The sequence below is a fragment of the Nomia melanderi genome, chromosome 5 (assembly GCF_051020985.1).
Source record: "Nomia melanderi isolate GNS246 chromosome 5, iyNomMela1, whole genome shotgun sequence".
Classification (NCBI taxonomy): domain Eukaryota; kingdom Metazoa; phylum Arthropoda; class Insecta; order Hymenoptera; family Halictidae; genus Nomia; species Nomia melanderi.
The window spans coordinates 3,805,049-3,823,738 of record NC_135003.1 but is presented as its reverse complement, the minus strand read 5'-3'; the positions used below and the strand labels follow the sequence as shown (position 1 = coordinate 3,823,738).

Genomic DNA, 18,690 nt, shown 5'->3' with positions numbered 1-18,690 from the left:
AAGTTGACGATGTAACAGAGCCTAATTTGGAACATTTTTGTGTACTTGAGTCTATATTGATAGAAAATCCAGAGAATTATAAATGTTTTCTAAAAGTTGCTCCAGTTGAATAGTAATTGCTTTATTGTTGGAAGACTTCTAAGGCTTGCTAAACAAATTTATAGCCCATGTGAGGGTGTAGCTGTGATTCGGAATAATTGCCATTTAACATATACAATCAAGTTTGTTTAATTTTCTGACACAGTAAGATAGATAAATTCGTGATAATAATAACAGGTAATTGTGTTGAATATATTTGTTTAATTTTAGAATAATCTTTTTTTTAAAGATGTTTATAATTATAGTCTGGTAGGTTCACACGAATAGCATGACGTTTAAACGGATTTATCTTGGGCAGAGCAATCTGTGCTCCACCCCTCGTCTGTTCTGTCAATCGCGAGATGCTTTGAAAAAAATTTAATTAACTGACAACTGATTCGGGGATGCGTGTAGAATAAATATTTTTTCCCTCGCCTAGTATTCTCGATGATGACAATGTAAAGACAGGCAGCTTTGTGAGTGCCGATTATGCAGAGATATTTAACTTATCGATTTTATTTAACAAAATAAGAAGATGGAAAATTTCTTTGTTATAAAAAATAATATAATCTAATACGTTAGATTGCCATTAAAAGTGGTAAGAACAAGCGATAAATGAGTGATACTGGGCTTACACAAAGGGGATGATGCACCCTAAAAATTCTAAGACATTAATATCTAATCGTAAGTATGAAAATTTCACAAATGCGGGATGGATGTTTTAATAAAAGTAACTATTAATATTCTAAAGTTTCCTCTATTTCCTTTACTTTCCTTATTTTTCTTATCATCCACTATAAAAAAACGAAAGTACACAACTATCGATTAAACAGTCAAATGCTTAAGTTCCGTACCTAAAGAGCATATCTTCCAAAACTATTTGCGTCTTGCAAAACATCGTACAAATCACTAAAGCATAAATCCTGAAATCAGTCGATTTTACGAACACCGAGAATACTTTCGAGACCAAGCCTCGAACTCGAAGCCACATAAAAATTCCGCTTCTAGTTTAACATTTTTGGTCACCCTGTACGTGCACCACAAAAAAAGGACCAAAGAAACAAATACGCGCAATCCATGACAAAATAAGCGTCGAAAAAAAAGCGAGAAGGAAAATAAATGAAAACCGTTTCCAATTTCACGATCCTCTACCCCGCTGGTCTCCCGTTCCACCGCCACCATTCATCCTACGGCACGACGCTGATTATAGTTTTAATCGAATTTAGGGAACGTAGCTATTTACTGCGACGGAAAAAAAGCGTCGGCGTCGGCGGCGTCTCGGTGCCGTTGGTAGACCGGCCGAGAATTAATTAAATGTACCGCGGCCCGCGGGTACAGTCATTTCGCGATGCCTACCCGGTAGCGGCGAACACAGGCAAGGGCGGGAGCGTGCAGCATCAACATATTCCGCGAGGACGAGCCCCGACGCTCGTCCACGCGACAAAAGCTTAAGTCCCGTTGCTGACAATGCGCGGGACAGCGTCGTCTCCAGATTATGAAATTTAATTAAAATTTCGTACGGGCCTGGCTCTCTCTCGTGCGGTTCGCGTCATTCCTCGCGGCTTTCTCTCTTTTTACCACCCCCGACCGCTTCGTTCACAACACGGCTCGGACGAGGAGTTATTCAACGCCTCTTCCCCGTGAATTCGTATACATTTTGGAAAGAAGCAACTCTTTTGATCCTTAAATTTAGACAGACTTTGAGAAGATGAAATTCTTTTGACCCGCGAATTCGTAAAGGTTCAGAACGGAGGAACTCCTCTAATCCATGAACTTCTGAAATAACTTGGGAAAATAAAAAACTGGTATTTGTTTTATATAAAATGTAAATTACTGGAGCTCGGAAATTGGAACTTTTGTAGTAAACCTTAATATCTTATATCGTTTCCATTAATTAATTATAATTATATACAATTAGCATACTATGTTAACCCCTTGATTTCTCTCTGATTTCTTTCTGAATTGTGATCGATCTAACTACTTTGTTATTAATGATTTATTGAAACTAAAAGAAAATTCCAGTTTTATTCGATGTCAACGTGTGCTCTAAGGTATAATCATTGATAACAGAGGAATAATATGCAATTTGCTTTGAAACAAATTGAATAATATTTATGTTTGTTAAATTCTGTTTTCACCACGAGTCTGGCACGATATTGTAGGGCAAGGAGTTAAAACCAAAAAGAGAAGAAATTAAAAAGTAAAGTGCGAAGCCATATCTTCTTTCATATTTTTTAAAACCAAAACGATTAAACTGAAGACACGATTGATTATCCGAATCGGAAGATCGCACCAGGATCACGGATCACGCGATCCGTTATCGCGAGGCTCGGGGACATTGTTCCAGCGCGAGACGCGAGACTGGAAATAAGGCACAACTTCAGTCATTTATTCTCGTCGGGTGGTGATAAGAGGATCGTTAACACCGGAAGAAACCGCTGACTCTGGCACGAGACTTCTTTGCGGATTCGTTTGCCATTCCGAGAACGGCTGCGATGACGGAAGGTGAAAGACTAGCCGAAGAACGGACATCCACGCGGGACTGAAAGCACCGAATGTCCCTTTTTTCCTCTTTTTTCTTCGTTGAACACGGCGCGGACTCCTGACGAAGACAAAGGAGGTGTAAGGAACTCCTAAACGAGCTGATCCGAGAGAATTCCATAATTATCGCGGGGCTCATGCACCCTGCTCCGCTTTGCAGTCAGCGGTCGCTGTTTCGCGAACGAAGACACGGAATCAACTTCGGACACTTCGCGATAATATGCGAAAAAATTGGTGTTCTCTTATCGGGTTGCTTCGCAAGTCCTCGAGTATTCTACTCCAAAAGCTTCAAACGTGTTTCAATTGTAAACTTTTAACCTGTTAACTGTGCAATTTAGTAAGAGAAATCTCTTGTTTTGCGCGCACTAAAATCAAAATGTGAAGTATGCACTCGTAAAACATATATAACTGATTAAACTGCAAGGTGTGAAATGCTAGGTTATAGATTTTTTAGGAATACCATTTTTAGAAAATGATTGATTAGGACTGAGATTATTATGCGAGAATGTTTCTTCTCATCAAAGGATTCAATGTGTTAACAGTAAAATGATAAAATTTTAAGAATTTTTTATTAGTTTTTTGTTTAATAAAAGGTATTGATATTTTGTTACTAAAAATTCACTGTTAGTGCACGTATGATCATATATAACACAATCTGATAACTTTTTTGCTTTCTTTTCGCTTGTTTCGTACAAAGTGTGTAACAAATATGAAAATTTAAATAGTTCAAAATAATTCTCTTACATGAGATAGTGCTGAAAACATTAGAGATACGAATTTCTATAGAAATATTGAATAGAAAATTTATGTATATACAGTCGGTCACAAAAATACTGGAACACCAGTATAATGTTGACTTCTAAGCATTGTATTTGCGACAAATAAATAACTATATATATAAAAATGACTTGAATTATGTTAAAGTACAATATGAAGAATGTATTTATAAAAAGTGGCTAGTTTATTACTTGTGGTTATTTTAATATAGAGAAAATTGTTTAAAAATGTCATATTTTGTCACAAATATATTTTACTTATTTGTTCCAAATACAATGCTTAGAAGTCAAAATTACACAGGTGTTCCAATATTTGTGTGACCGACTGTACATTGAATAGAAAAATCGTGTTTAAAAATAAAGCAAATACAGTTACGTCCACTTTAAAGTGTACAACTGAGCTTAGAAAAATTATTGCAAATATATGAAAAACAAGTAGAAAGTTGTTTTCAGTATAGTAAAGTAAGTTCTAATAAGTTTGTGGCTCGCGTCGAATTTCAATGCACTATGAAAACGAATAGCGACGTAAAAATGATGTTAAAGTCCGTTAATAGGAAAAATAAACGTTAACTGACGAGAGATGTCGTAATATAATGGTGGTTCGACTGGTATCAACTTGTATGCTAATGAACGTGCGTGGCACTGAAGGCTGATTTGCAAATGGCGGCCGTCTACTCTACGGAAGGCGCCAGCCATTTCTACGCTATGATACCCCGACCTCGAGGTTTTATATAAAACACTGTTTAATGTACGATAAATTTTCAATACAATTTCAATTCTAACAAATGTAAAGCTACTATATTATTCATTGAGCGCAGAGGAAGAAGAATAAATAAATAATCCACGAAGTATTATATCATCATTATATATCTAACGAAGTTAACCAGTATAATGGAAGAGAAATTTTATAAGTACTATGATTAAAAATGAATTTGTATGTTATTAATTATTATTTCTATAAATGTTGAATCATCCAGTAGATCCAGTAGAATTATACTTCTACAAATTGATTTAAAGTTGCTAGTGTTCCAAAATTTTGAAAAATTTAGTCTCAGCGAGTTTGATTCGCTATTAAAGTCAACAAAGTTTGAGAATATTATTACTGCATGTATTGTTAATGAAAAAGAATCATTTTATAATAAAACATGAGAATTTGAACAACTTCTCTTATACTGAACCAAACCAAATGCGAAGTATTTATAAAGCTAGAATTCCACTAAATGTTACTAATACGAACTACCTTACAACATTTCTTATATATTTTTGGTAACTGGATTTGAAATGAACAAATGTTTGAGTTGAACATTTAAGAATATATTGTGGTAACCAAAAGTAACCGTCGCAGGTTGATTTATAGTTTCCATACTCTTGAAAATCGACTTCAAACACAGCGTCGTTTATTGTAATCCTACTAATCATTTCGCATTTTTGTTTTCTTGGAGAATTCGGTGAATTTTGTAGCACAATAAACCAGAAGAGGGAAGAAGGAAAGAAAAGAAAGAATGTTTCGGGCAGTCGGTTCGACGTGAAAGCTAGGAAAACGTGGTTTCGCAACGATGGGATGTTGCAACTGCCCGATCAAAAGGTGAAATATCCGCGACGTTTTCGCCCATATTCAAGGACTTACAAACCAGGTAGAAAAAGGTCTTTCAGCTATTAATTCCAGCCTTCTCAGAAACCATCGTGGGTCTTTCGAAATACAATAACATCGATCCCGTGACGGTATAATGTGATACTGTACTTCGAACCTTTTCTCGAGATTTTCCGGGTAGGTATTTTCTCGCACAAGATAAAAGGCAAACTTCTTGGAAATATGACCGTATAAATCGACAAACGTTTCACCATTGTTAGCTTACCAACTAGTGCCCGCAGGGAATCGGAAACAGTAATCCCACGGAACATAGAAAAGCATGTTCCTCAAAACTGCACAGAGATTTTACCGTTAAACAGAAAAGGCCTGCAGTTTCCAACTGACCGAATGCGCCTGTCACCCTTAATCCTTAGGGGTCGATTCCAAGATTTATACAAATCATCAAAATTCTGTGCCTGTGTATATTGTAGATATAAATATAAATTAAATGAAGAAACTCCACTTGAAAATGAAAAATGTTCTACAATTTAAATACTCCAAATGGAAACCGTGAACTAACGCAAAGCGAACAGCGGAAAATTTGTAAGTTAAATCGTTTTCAAGTAAATTATTTTACAATTTTCAGCTTTTTATTATTCGTAGCATCATAATCACATTACTGAAGGAAAACCGAGAACACTATAAATTGCAAAGGGTTAAATCAACAGGAAAAACCATTTTATAGAATATATTCACACGAAGATTATAAATAAATAATATATTAATAATTTAAATACATCGTTTTGTATTGTCAAACTATTTTTCCATAATCTGTTCCATTTTGTAACACAAGGGACGAATTGGAAATACGAGAACGGTGATCGGTAAAGTTCCTCTATTCGAATTTTCCGCCATTACCGTGATACGCACAGACACCTACGTTACCGATGTGGAAAAAGCTCGTACCATGCGTTTTCACCAAAAGATAGAGCCACAGATCGCGTTCGCGCGCGCATCGCTGTTTCACTCTCGATCCTTTCTCCCGCGGTACGTTTCTTTCGCGTGAAACTATTCCATCGATCGGCCAAAATCAATGTACCCCCGCCGCCCATACTTCGATCACTGAAAAAAGACAGTCATGGTGTTGGAAAAACCCCACATGCGCGATTCGCATGGTGGCACTTCAGAGTGCACCATTTGTCGAACTGAAAATGACAACTCGGTAAATTCTATCTTTCGATTCAATGGAATGTTATAAATATTATTCTCAAGTTATTCATCTATATTGGTTCAAGTTCATCCTAACAACAAAACTTGTTTATTTTCTGTTCGTCTAAATTCTATACAAACTACAACTGTTAGTGTCAAGTTTTTAAGATAACTTTCACATCATTTATATCGAATCAATTATTACGCGAGTTCTACTAATTTTTGGTTAATACTCGTGTCAGTGTTGAACGTCTTCTTTTCTATTTTCAAGCTGACTATTTCTTGTTTCTACTTGCTTTTTATTTTTTTTTTTTAATTTTTATTTCCTTTTCCCTTGTAATTTTATTGTGTTTTCTTATGTTTCGCATCTGGCACGTTACGGCCTTTAAGAAGAGCGATGTATATAAATCCCTAGTACAAAAGACGACAAAGCGTTTAGACTACGACACACTGCTCATCCTGGGTTAGCTTTTAAAACTGTAAATCCCAACTTACACCATCTATCGTCGACGACAGCCTAACGATATTATCACCCAAAGTGTCACACTCAACTTTACCGACACTTGAAGAAATCACAGGCTTGGTGCGATTCGAATTCGTGAACTTCTAACGTGAGATTTTGACAGAGATCAAAACGTAAGTAATATTGAGACAAAAACACAAGAGTTTATATTTAATTTTAGGAACTTTACTAATCACTTGGCGGCTATAATATATAGTCAAATAGAAAAATAATAAAATAGGAAATAAAAAATTTCGTGATTAGTAGTTTACTATTTCCATTCGCCTATGAAATTAAAATAAGTTTTGTTGTATGTTTTCCTATTACATTATTTTACAGAAGTAAACTGAAGGACTCAATAATACTTTGCTTTTAACGAAAATATGAAGTATGAACACAAGCAAAGTTAGACTATCGAAATTGAATTACAAGACATTTTTCATCTTAACAGTAGAATTATATGGATTAAATAAAATGTTGATAAGTACTAATTACAAATAATACACCGTAACACCGTCCCTATAAAGTTTCAACAATCGGCAGACTTTTATCTTATCCGATTAGATTATTTCTATAGTTATTTCATAAGTGACCAAAAATCTGTTACAGAATTTTGGAGTTTCTTTTACTATTTCAATCTTCTCAGAAAGTGTATTAAATATTGCTTAAACTGGTTGCATTAATGGCGATCGAGTGAACAGAATCAACGACTTATGAAAATTAAATCTGCTCTTTATTTTCACAAAATATAACCGAGTAAAAAATTCTATATTACGCTTCAACTGATTATCATGTGAGACAACAAAATTTGTAAATCAAATAAAAATCCCAGAAAATTCTTGTAAAACGATACTTTTAAACCATAAATGTATAAAAATCTTATTGAACGAAACAATATTCTTTCATTCAATCGCCTTCAGCATCTGAAAATAGTTGCAAAAGAACCTCTGCCATACTGTCGACATCAATTCTGTTATACATAATATAGATTTGTCTGTTATTTTCGAACAAGTGGGAAAATTAATGAGATTTTACGGCTAATATTAAATTAAATATAATTGATACTAAATTCTTCTTTAATAACTAAAAGCCTTGTATTAGAGACTTTCAAATTGTTTCTAGAAATATTCACTGCCTCATATAGCAAGTAGTACATTTTCAAACTGATTATATTTACAGCTCATTAAATGAATTAATCATATACACGTGTAACATGACTGACTAATGATCATACGTTTATGTATCAGATAATCAACAACGTGACAATTTTGCTTGCGATACAAAATTTCTTTGATTCAATCAAATATTCAAAGAAACTTGAATCCACAAGAATTATTTGAACTTATTTATCACGAAGAATATTTTAGTGAATCAAATATTATAAGAAACTCGAGTTGACCAGTGTTTTTTCAATTTAAGTTACCGGAGTTTATTTCTTCCTTCGTTCAACTCAATTTACCGACAAACATGGCGGATTTTTGATTGGTGCACACGATAAACCATGATCTCTTTTATGAAGCTATCATTCACGATGATCGGTTCAATCGTTACGAAGCCGAAAAGTGTCGGAAACATGACGAAGACAAAGAATCATCGGCCGCCTCTGCCTCGCTCTCTCTTTCTCTCATTCCCCGCGTGTGTGGAAAGTTTTAGGCGAGTTTACAATCGAATATTCGAATTCCACGTGTCTTTGGTAGTATACCGGCCCAATGGAAAAAAAAGAATCCAGGCAGCACTGAGACTCAATATCCCTGTTTACGTGTTCCGCATCGCCGATACGAAGCTCGTGTGTCCCTACAAATTCCGTTGACAACGATAAATTGCTTCAAATTTCAACTGTTGCCAATGTCAACTATTGAGATGAGGTTCTCGGTGCTCAGAGTTCTTTATTTACTATGTCATTTTTATCGGTTAATACGAAAGCGTGGAAGCTATACTACGTTTTTTTGAAATAAAACGTATGTGGAGGACGTAATAAATGTCTATCCCCACCACAATCATTCTAGACCAATGATGGGTTTGGACGGTTGGAGCGGGAAGAACAGATATGGCGGCTGTCGGAGTATTTCAAAGCTTTTCTTTCGAGAGACAAAACCTAATATTTTACTGTTGCATCGGTGTAACATTAAGTTAATTAATAAATATTGAATGTAATTTTTATTATTGTTCTGAAGTCATATCATAGAATTAATATTTCAAAATTATAAAATAATATATTGAAAACATATTTTTCTGGGTAAACAAGAGAAACGGTCCATAAAGAAAACTCGATTCTACTGTTATTGCGAAAGTATAATTTTACAGCTAACACAAACTCACTGAATATATTAATTACATCTAACGAAGCATTTAAGTACACATTAGTGACGTAACTGAATTTTATTTTTATACATGTCTATGTGTATATTCAAATTGAAATATACGAATACTGGAATGTGATTGCGATTAATTATTTCGAATTTCTTAGCGTACAAACACAATGCATATGAGCCATTGAATTCAGCGGTACAAATGAAAATAATAGGAAATAGAGTTAAAATGAGAGCTCGCGGTTTTATCCAACACGAATGACCGACCGCGTGGACATTTTCTTCGAGCGACCTTTATCGCGTCTGGCTCGGGTTTAGCTGAGACCTTTTACCCGCGTGTGCTCATTCGATAGCATACGAGAGGCCTAGGGAAAAAGAATTCGTCGACGGCCTGGACAGCTTAATTGGCTAAAGCAGTCAGCCGGCAGCCAAAGATCCGGGTTGGAGCGAATCCCCTCCTCCTTCAAAACAGGCAATTCAATCTCTTCTTTACTCCGAATTTATGAATAAGCAAGATCCCTATCTGACTGTCCGATCATCCTCCTTCGCGGGTTATTCCGATTTCGAATTTTCGATCTGATCGATTATTTTCGGTTACTCGTTTGATCCCTTGTCTCGTAATAATAATTTTTGTATGTAGACAATAATATATAGTTTTCCTTAGATGTAAAATAAAAATAATTAGAAAGTTGGTAACGAATTTTACATTTCGAATTCAACAAACGAATGAACAAACATTTCTTCCATAATGGATAAAGTATGTTATTATAGCCTTTATCTGAAGACTCTATATATCTATCCTTTGCTTGCGTGCAGTAAGAAACTATTTTTACTTGGATCATGAATTTTTATCAATTTGGTAAAATAAGAATTTTAGTAAAATAATATTTTTCGTTATAATTAATTTTATTTTATTCATTTCTTTAGCACTTCGTATTTCAATTTAATACGAAAGAAAATAAATTCTTCGGGTTGTTCAATCCACAAACGATATGCTTCTAACGATCAACATGGCGGCAAACCGTTAACCATTATCGCGGCTGTCCAAACTTTTCGCCGCGTTACGCTGCGCGTGTGGTACACGGTCGACCGCATTAATTAGAACACGGCTACAGCCGTTATACCCAGCGAAGTTTAAATACGCATTTAGCAGTGAGATTTTCATTTGTCGTTGTTGACGCGAATCGAGGCGAACCTCAGTGAGGTTGTGCCACGTGCGACGTATCAAGGCCACGGCCAGGTTAGCGAAAAGAAAAACAAACCGGCGATACTTATTCAACCAAGCTGTTAAGTAACGGAAAAAAAAGAATCATTTACCAGAGTCGTTACGCTCGAAGAATGTCTTTGACGCCATTGCCGATTTCAACAAGCAAGAAACGTTCGAAGTCTACTTTTCCACTTTCATATACATCGTTTCAATTGAATCACAAAATTAATCTCTCAAATTAATATTGAAGCTCGATTGCGAGTGGAGCAAATCGCTTTTCGTGACTTTCTCGATACCGGAAATCTTGTTTTTCAAGACGGAAATTTATCCCCGGCAATCGACTACGGAAGTAATTATTTATCGTCCGTAAAACGTTCAAGAAAAACAAGTCGTTTAACGGGACGGTCATCTTCTGACGGCGTGGTCTACTATACAATATTCGGCGGTATCAGCCAATGAATCAGTTCTTACGAAAGAACGGGCGCTGATAACAAGCCTCGCGGCGCGACACACTTGAAACGGATTCTTTCGTTTAAAAATCCAGTTGTCCGGGGGGACGCGAGCCGAACAATAAAATTCTATTACGCGGCCGACCAACAGGTTAACGCGGAAGGGAAAAATCGCTTCGTACCTGTCCCGCGCCATACACGAGGACAAACCGCCATATCTCGTTCGTATACCGCCATATTTGTTCTACCGGTAGAATCACGAGTTTACCAGGCATAAAATGAAACATAAAAAAAATTGGCAACGAATAAACCATAGAATAATTTCTTCATTCGAGCGCATGTATGCTTCGTATTCCTCTGATTGATTAAATTATAAACGTTTAAGAAATAGAATAAGAAGTAGCAGGAAAAATCACTAAATCGGAGATTAAATAATTTCTTCGTATGTCCGTGATAGAGAGTGCACGATCAAAGGCCCGCGGAAAAAGATCAGGCATTACGTAATTAAACCGAATAGACGAGAAGTTGCTGGACAGAAATCCGTTCGGGGTCACACGGAACCGTTAATATCGTGCCGTCTTTCAAAAAACGCTTGTGTGTGCATCGTGTGTTGTGTACGATCTGTTGACATGGAGAACCGTTAAGATCACTCTAATATTCAATTACGCCTTGTCGTCGCCGATCCGCCCTCGAGACGCGTTCGCGAAAATATTATTTCCCGGCACCGTGTATTTCGTGGGCGAGAAAAATCTCACGGGCGATACGTTTATGTTACGTATTTCGTTATCTTACCACGGTTCGAAGAGGTTATTTTTAAACCGGAAGTAATTTCGACCGCCTCGGGCAATTCGAATATCGTAACTATATAAGGAAGTGTATGTGACCGGAAATTATCGTATAAGTCGGTAAAAGTATAAAACTGTATTGGTGATAGATGAAAGTAAAGAAAAAAACCGTGAAGATTCATCACCACGAGCACGATCGAAGACGGCCACCGTGACGAGGAAAATGTCTAACATCGCCGATAAAAAAACACGATACGAAAAACACCGTAGAATACCGGAAAACGTCGTACATAGAAGATAACCAATTTACCTGCTGGCATAGCCATTTTTCTCCTCGATCTCCAAACGCTCCATTTCCTTTTGGAGCACGCCGCCCTCGGCGAACTTCTCCATGGGATACCGCCAATGACCGGTTATCCCTCTGGTTCCAGTTCGTTGAAAAATATCCTTGCACAAACCCCGATTTCAGAACGAGAGTTTTAATTAAAAATTAAAACAAAAAATTGTCCACGCGGTATGCCACTGTTCAATGTATGTATATATATATATACATATATATACTGTACTATATATTATAAATCTCTCTCTATATATATCTATGTATATATATATATAAAATCTTTTTCTTCTAAATATTTTATGCAGTTTCCGCCGTTAGCTGCCGCTAATGGACTGAGGTAGACAAACACTGGCACTAAACACTGGCTTGTTCCCCGATCGGTCGGGTCGAACGATCCACGGATGGACGACAGTCGAGCAAGGGAAAAAGGATGAAAATAGGACACGACGACGACCCGTATATATACGACCGAGCCAAGACACGACACAACCGGCGTTACAAGCACACCCGACTGTCTGTACAGTAGCGTCCTCTCCCGTTTCCTTAATTTTGTACTCCTTCGCGCGTGTTCCTCCCTCTTCCGTCCCCCTCTCCTTCCCTATCTCTTACCCAAGTCCAAGCTCTATCGCTTTTTCCCCCTTCCTCTACTTCTCTAACCCCCGTCCCTTCTCTATGCCCCTCCTCCTCTCGTCGAACGCGCACACGCTGCGTGTTTTCAACCTTTTCGCGTTGGACAAGGACGCACGATCACGGTGTGAAACACACGACTCGACCACGACGACAACGATGACGATCCTTTGGAGCGGTATTACACGATCGACGAACGAACGAACGAATTGTTTGCATTTGCGTTTGTAACGTGTGCAAGAGAAACGAACAGGAAAAAAATAATATCGGCGAGAACAATTTACTAGAAACGGGCACTGGTCGCTAAGGTTAGGACAGCTATAGAACCGCGCGTTCGTCTCGTTCTCTCTCCGGCGACCGTCAAAGGGAAACTCTCGCGCGGGTGGAGCAGTATCGTGCTTTCCTATTCGCCTCTTGCTCCTCGGCTGCTTTCCACTACCGCCGCGCCTCCTCTCCCCCACCCCTTTGCGCTCCCCCTATCTTTCCCTCTTTAGCCGCCCGGACACTTCACTCGTCCTTCCCCCCAAACGCTAACATTCTCTGTCCCTGTTTCTCCGACCGACCAAGAAATCCCTCCACGTATCGAAGACGCGCGAGCACTTTTACCAACTGAATAGAGGAGACAGCCGAGAACTCGTACGTGATTGGTCGCCCGAGACGATTCCGGGACCGTGCGTTATCCGGTTCCCGCTACTGCCAGATCCCACTCTCTCTTTTTCTTTTTCCCTACCCCCTGTGCCCCTCCTAGCAAACTCTGGCCCTTTCCGTGTATCTCTCTTCCGAGGAATTAATGGAACACAGTTTCTACGCGATGACACAACGGGGTACAGAAAACATCGGCGACAACGTGGATACCGATTTTCTACCGATCCTGTATTACGTTTCCAGTCTGCTCCCCTCCGCGCATGGAACACACGTTATTCCCGAAACAGCCGAGATCACGTGGATCAATCCGGGCCGTGTGGCGCAAACGTACCGATATGTGCGCGTTTTTACTCAGCCCGTACGAGAGAACACGCGAAACGCCTTTACGACACCTGGCTTCTTCCTACCGTTCCCGTGGCGTTTGAGTACATGCTCGTAAACGACACTGGCTTTTCTCTCTTACCGCCCGTAAACGTGGGTGCGCCCTCTTCGTTCTCCGGTTACTCTCTTCGGCTTTCTCTCTCTCTTTATAGATCGCGCGCGCGTTCCTTAGTCTCCCTCTCTCTGCCTATGTACCTATCTCTTCCTATTCTATCCTGTTCATCTACGTTCGCCCCTTTCCGCCCCTCTATACAGTTACGTTTCTTGTGCACCTTGTATATTATATATACCTATACGTTGCAAATATATTTCTCGGTACCTTTTTCCCGATTTTCTCGTTTTTCGATCAGTGTCGGTTACGATCGCGACGATCAATTGGGGCATGAACACGGGACGCCGATAAATCCGATATTCTCGGACTCCTCGAAGGGGTTTATGTACACCTCTGTCAGTCGCTTGAGAAAACGTGGTACAGGCTAGGCACGGGCGTCGTCATCGTTGTCGTCGTAGACGGGCGTCGAGAGACAAGCGAAAAAAGAAAACAACATGCATCCCACACACACACATACACATACCACACATATACACACACGACGCACACGCACACAGCATACAACATACACACACGTTTCAGAGAGTAGCAGTGCCTACGTTTTCAGTGGCTATATTGGCCACGGATATCTAACGAGAAAGCGCGCTGGCTATACTGATATTATTTTTATAACAACGCGGCGCGCGGCCGTCCTAGGCCGCGCCCAATCTTCCCCCACCAGCGGTCAGGTTCCCTCCCCTCCACCTGAGAACTGTTCCTCCTTCCCCGACCGCGGGAAGCCCCACCGTTTCTCCACTCTCCCCTCCCGGTGCGCCGCACACCGCCCAGGCAAAAGACGTAGTGGCGTTCCCGGCGCGGAAAGCGCCTATGCTGGAGAAGGGTGAATAGGAAAAGGCTCTCTCTTGACTATCCTGCGTGGGTATATCAAAACCGGAACGACATTTTCTTCCTGTGGATGTGTCGTTCCATCCCGGCCCGTCCCGTGTTCCTACCGATAGCTGTTCCCCATCGTTACGCGCGAGCGAATCGTAGCCCCTAACCCTGGCATTCAATCACACACACATCGACGAATAGATTCGTTTTTCGTATTTATTGAACGAGAAACCCGCGGTTACTCTCTCGCTCTATGCCGTCAGCGAATTCGAAGGAACACGGTGCGCGGTCGGGCTGGGATCTCTAGGGCATACCATGCTGAGAAGGCGCGAGTCATTGGTCGCGAGCAGCGCCGCCATCTGATGGGAGCCGGCAAACACTAACGCGGCTATTTTTCCGAGCACTTTCATACGAAATGATGAAAGCGTTGGTGAATCGAATTGGTGAAATCGAGTTGCGGCGCACAAGGAATTTTCCTTTTGAGTTTTGCTTGTATGTTCTTTCATTTTTCAAAGATTCACGTCGATATTCTTGATGTTTTTAGTAGTAGATCGTAAGAGCGAAAATTGTTTAGTTCGAAGTTTAGAATAAGTGGTACAGTAAGTAGAAACGCGTTTAGTTGAGATTATGTACTTTCTAGAATCTGTTGGTTCGATTTTGTACTACGAATTGAAGTTGAGGCATAGATTAAAACTACCAATGAAAACGTAATATTTTCGTACTACAAAATGAACTAATTTACATTCAACCTTGTAATAAATAGATAATCTGAAATATCCAACGTTCTGTTGCATATGATGATGTAAAGGTTTAGATTTGAAGTAAACTTTTGTACATTAATGCGTTTGCTACTAGCGACATATTTATACTGATGAACAGTTTTTTTCTTGTACAAAAAGGAGTTAATTAATTTTACTTTCTATGGTGTAAAATTTAGGTAGTTCACGAAATTTTTTTTTAACTCAAATTTGCTTCTTAGAGATTATACGTTGCATTCAACAAAATAAAGTAACTATGAATCCTACCAGTGAGATAAAACCTGGTAACGAATCCTCTAGTTTAGCCCCCTAATTTGGAAATAGTAAATCATTTTTTCATTTCAAAGTATTGTGATTTATTAAAGACGTCATCTTCAAATTAACTTTATTGTTATATGAGATCCCAATTTCAAATAAAATCACTAAGATTGTGCGAAAATAATAGCGAAAAAATAGAATTAGCAATACTTCATTGCCGATTGTAAAGTACATAAAATAAAATAACATTTATTTTCGAAAAAGAAATATATGTATATTTTTTATGATATCGATCGTACCTCATTCACGAATTGAACTAGTCAACCATAGCTAAGAAATGTAACGCTTCACCCCTTGGTTCGTCGACATCAAGAGCACTTCTCTGATCAACTTGTAACCCGAAAGGGGGAGATTCTAAGTGCCCAACTACCAGTACTTTCTAAAAGACACCGCCGGTGGTTCACGTACATTCGATTCACGATTCATTAGTCCTCGAATCGACAACTGTAAGGGGTTTTCAAGTCCACGCGTAGAGTTTCATGAAACGTAGTGAAGAAGAAGAAGAAGAAAAAGAAGCGGAAAAGGAGAAAGAAAAGGAAAAGGAACAGCGAAATCTCTGAACGACAAAATACGGATTTCTGGTTCTCCGTAGAGCTAAAGGGTTGATTCCGTTACGGAGCACTCTTTGTTCGGCCAGGTAGAAAGGAAGGATTCGCCTTTCTTTTGTGCATGCCTGCAGGTATATGGGTGCAGATCGGCCACGGGTATTCGTGGCTTTTCTACGCTCACGTTTGATCGTCATTATCTTCGGCAATGACGAGGCTGTTATCCTTGAACTAGATTTATCATTCACAAAATCCTGGTCGAACAATACTGTGAATTTGTGACGAGTGCGAACGCCTTCTAAAATTGAATTTCATTGAACTTTTTCAAAATAGAAACACATTTTGACCAAATAAGTAAAAACATTCTTAGTTAGTTTTTAGATGATCGTCGACAGATTTCTAGAGATTTAACATTGTAACGTTAGCATCGTCATAATAAAAAATCAATTATTGAATAATCGGTTGTTTCATTTATATTCAATTGTAACGTTCAAAATAATTTATGGTTCATTATGCAATTTCCTCCAAATTTCAATAAAATGTGCATTTAAAATTTTAAGCGGATATTCATTTCGTGCGATAATGAGTTATTTATAACATAAGACAGTGGTCGACTCGATGCAGTATAGAGTGATTCGTCGATAAGGTGTTAAGCTGGGTTCCCGCGAGATTCAACTTAAATGGCACACCTGTGTGGCGTGTGTCATAATCTGCCGGAAGAAAACAAATGATGATTACAAATCACCAAATTACGCAAAAGGGGTTGCAGTATAAAAAAAGAGCAACACACGGTCCGAGGGGAGGGGAAGACGTTGATCCACTCTAAACAAGTGGTCGTCCAGTTGCAATGACCGCCCGAACGTGAATTTTCAATGTAGTACATAGCCACATGGTTGAATTGTGAATTTTTATTACGCAAGGTATTTTAATGAGCGATATAAAGCACTCTTTCCCTCCCCCCGACAAACAAAATAAACGTCCTATAAAGATCCAAATATATTATTTTTCAATTTCAGTCTGTACAAGTTGCAAGGATATTGCACATTCAACTCCTATTACATGCTAATTTTTAAATACTGATGTGTAAAACATGAAATCGCAGTGTTAAGTGGGCATAACCGTTTAAAAATGAAAAAAGTTAATCTCTTCTTACATATTTTTGTAAATTGATATTCTGAGGATATTATAAAGCAAGTCTAATGTAGAAATTTGAAGGTGAAGATGAAATTATAATATTTTAAAGAAAATGTTTCACGTATGTTATCGGTTCAGTCAAAACTCCGATCCCGTTTTGTTTAAAACTATTATTCTTCTTATGGTGGGCGGAAGAACGCGAGGTATATTTAGCTAATTGACTTAAAATTTTACACGTGGGTTCCTAATAAGATTCCGCACGTGTCAACACAGCCTTTCATTTAATTCAAGTCATCATGTTTGGTTGTAATGAATGAAAGTGAGTTTTATCTCGAAGAGGATATAACTCTCATTTAATATGCTACTCCATTCTTAAATTTTTTAAACTTTGGAAAGGAACTCGAATATTAAATAGCTATTATCATGATCAATAAAAATAAATTTAATTATTTAATTTCGGATCCTTTCCATGGGTTACCTAAAATCGAAAGAGCTTTGCAAATGCACTTATAACTTAAAAAAAATAAGTTTTACTAATGTATTAATATATTGTATTAACAATATCGCGTTAGTACAATGTAAAAAATAATAACTTATTATCGACATATGTTACACACCAAACAAAAATGATAAAAAATGTACTCTATTTTTCGACACTTGAAGCATCTAAGACGCCTGAAAAACAGACTACACGATACACGATTCTCAAGAATTCATGGTGCGGCACAATGTATCCGGGCCTCCCTGGATCGTGTGAACAATGTCTAGGGCAGTGTCGTTTGAAATCTGCCCGTGCAGTTTTTCTACAAGCTTAGCCCCCATCAACTAATTCCCTAAAATGATCAATCGATTATCCTCTTCATCAAGCGTAAATCCACCGCATCGGCTTCCTAGACCACCGTCTTCCACGGTTGTTGACTTATTTTTGCTTTAGGCCGCTCAGAAAATCGTCACCCCTGAGACTGCGGTTATTTTCTCCAGGAAAATTTCTTCACGAACGCGATTCAGCGGGTGGAATCATACAGAACAAAAGTTGCAGAAAAATGGGACACTGTCGCGGGACACTTTCGAGGAGTCGAGATCCTTGAGCCCGATAAATACCGTCCTCCGAGGAGCGACGAATTTCGATGCAGACTGGCAGACAGAAAACGCAGACTTTTACCTCGAATCGCGTCGCGGCTCTTTGTTCTTTTCCGGTAACGGTGGTTGGGGTAGGTTCGGTGTTCAGTGTTTAAAGATAATTAATAGTTGCGCGAGTCTCGTAAATATCGGTATCAATGAAGCGTGGCCAGAAGGTGGCGTGGGATCAGCAAATGGTTTCCGGGCGCATAAAAATTAATGGATTTCGCGTTGACCTTCAAGCCGAGGTATCCCCGTTCAGTCAGGACTTCTCAAGGTTGACCGTTCGCAGTGCTTTACGGAGCAGAATATATTTTCGTATCCCACGTGTCGACACCCCCAAAATCGATGCTCACGAAACCGCAACGAAAGAAACGGAAAGAAGAAAGGAAAAGCTACAGAGCTTCTCGTAGCCGCGCTTAAACATAATTAGACAGCCGTATCTCTTATCAAACGTAATTTCCGATAACGA

General features: G+C 38.7%; 1 protein-coding gene across 6 annotated transcripts in view; it reads right to left on the bottom strand.

Moving 5' to 3' along the window:
- LOC116424756 (IGF-II mRNA-binding protein) overlaps positions 1-14,164 on the bottom strand; it is a 76,843-nt gene extending 62,679 nt beyond the window's left edge. The window contains exons 1-2 of one of the 6 annotated variants that reach the window (XM_031971560.2): positions 14,071-14,164; positions 11,737-11,948 (exon numbers count right to left, since the gene is read on the bottom strand). In XM_031971560.2, coding sequence (XP_031827420.1) covers positions 11,737-11,819 — 83 coding nt within the window. In that variant the 5' untranslated portion in view covers positions 11,820-11,948; positions 14,071-14,164. Of the gene's footprint in view, positions 1-11,736; positions 12,354-13,369; positions 13,536-14,046 lie in introns of those variants that run through there. The other 5 variants (XM_031971563.2, XM_031971561.2, XM_031971564.2 and 2 more) reach the window with 5 other exon arrangements.
- Between the last annotated feature and the right edge of the window lie 4,526 nt (positions 14,165-18,690).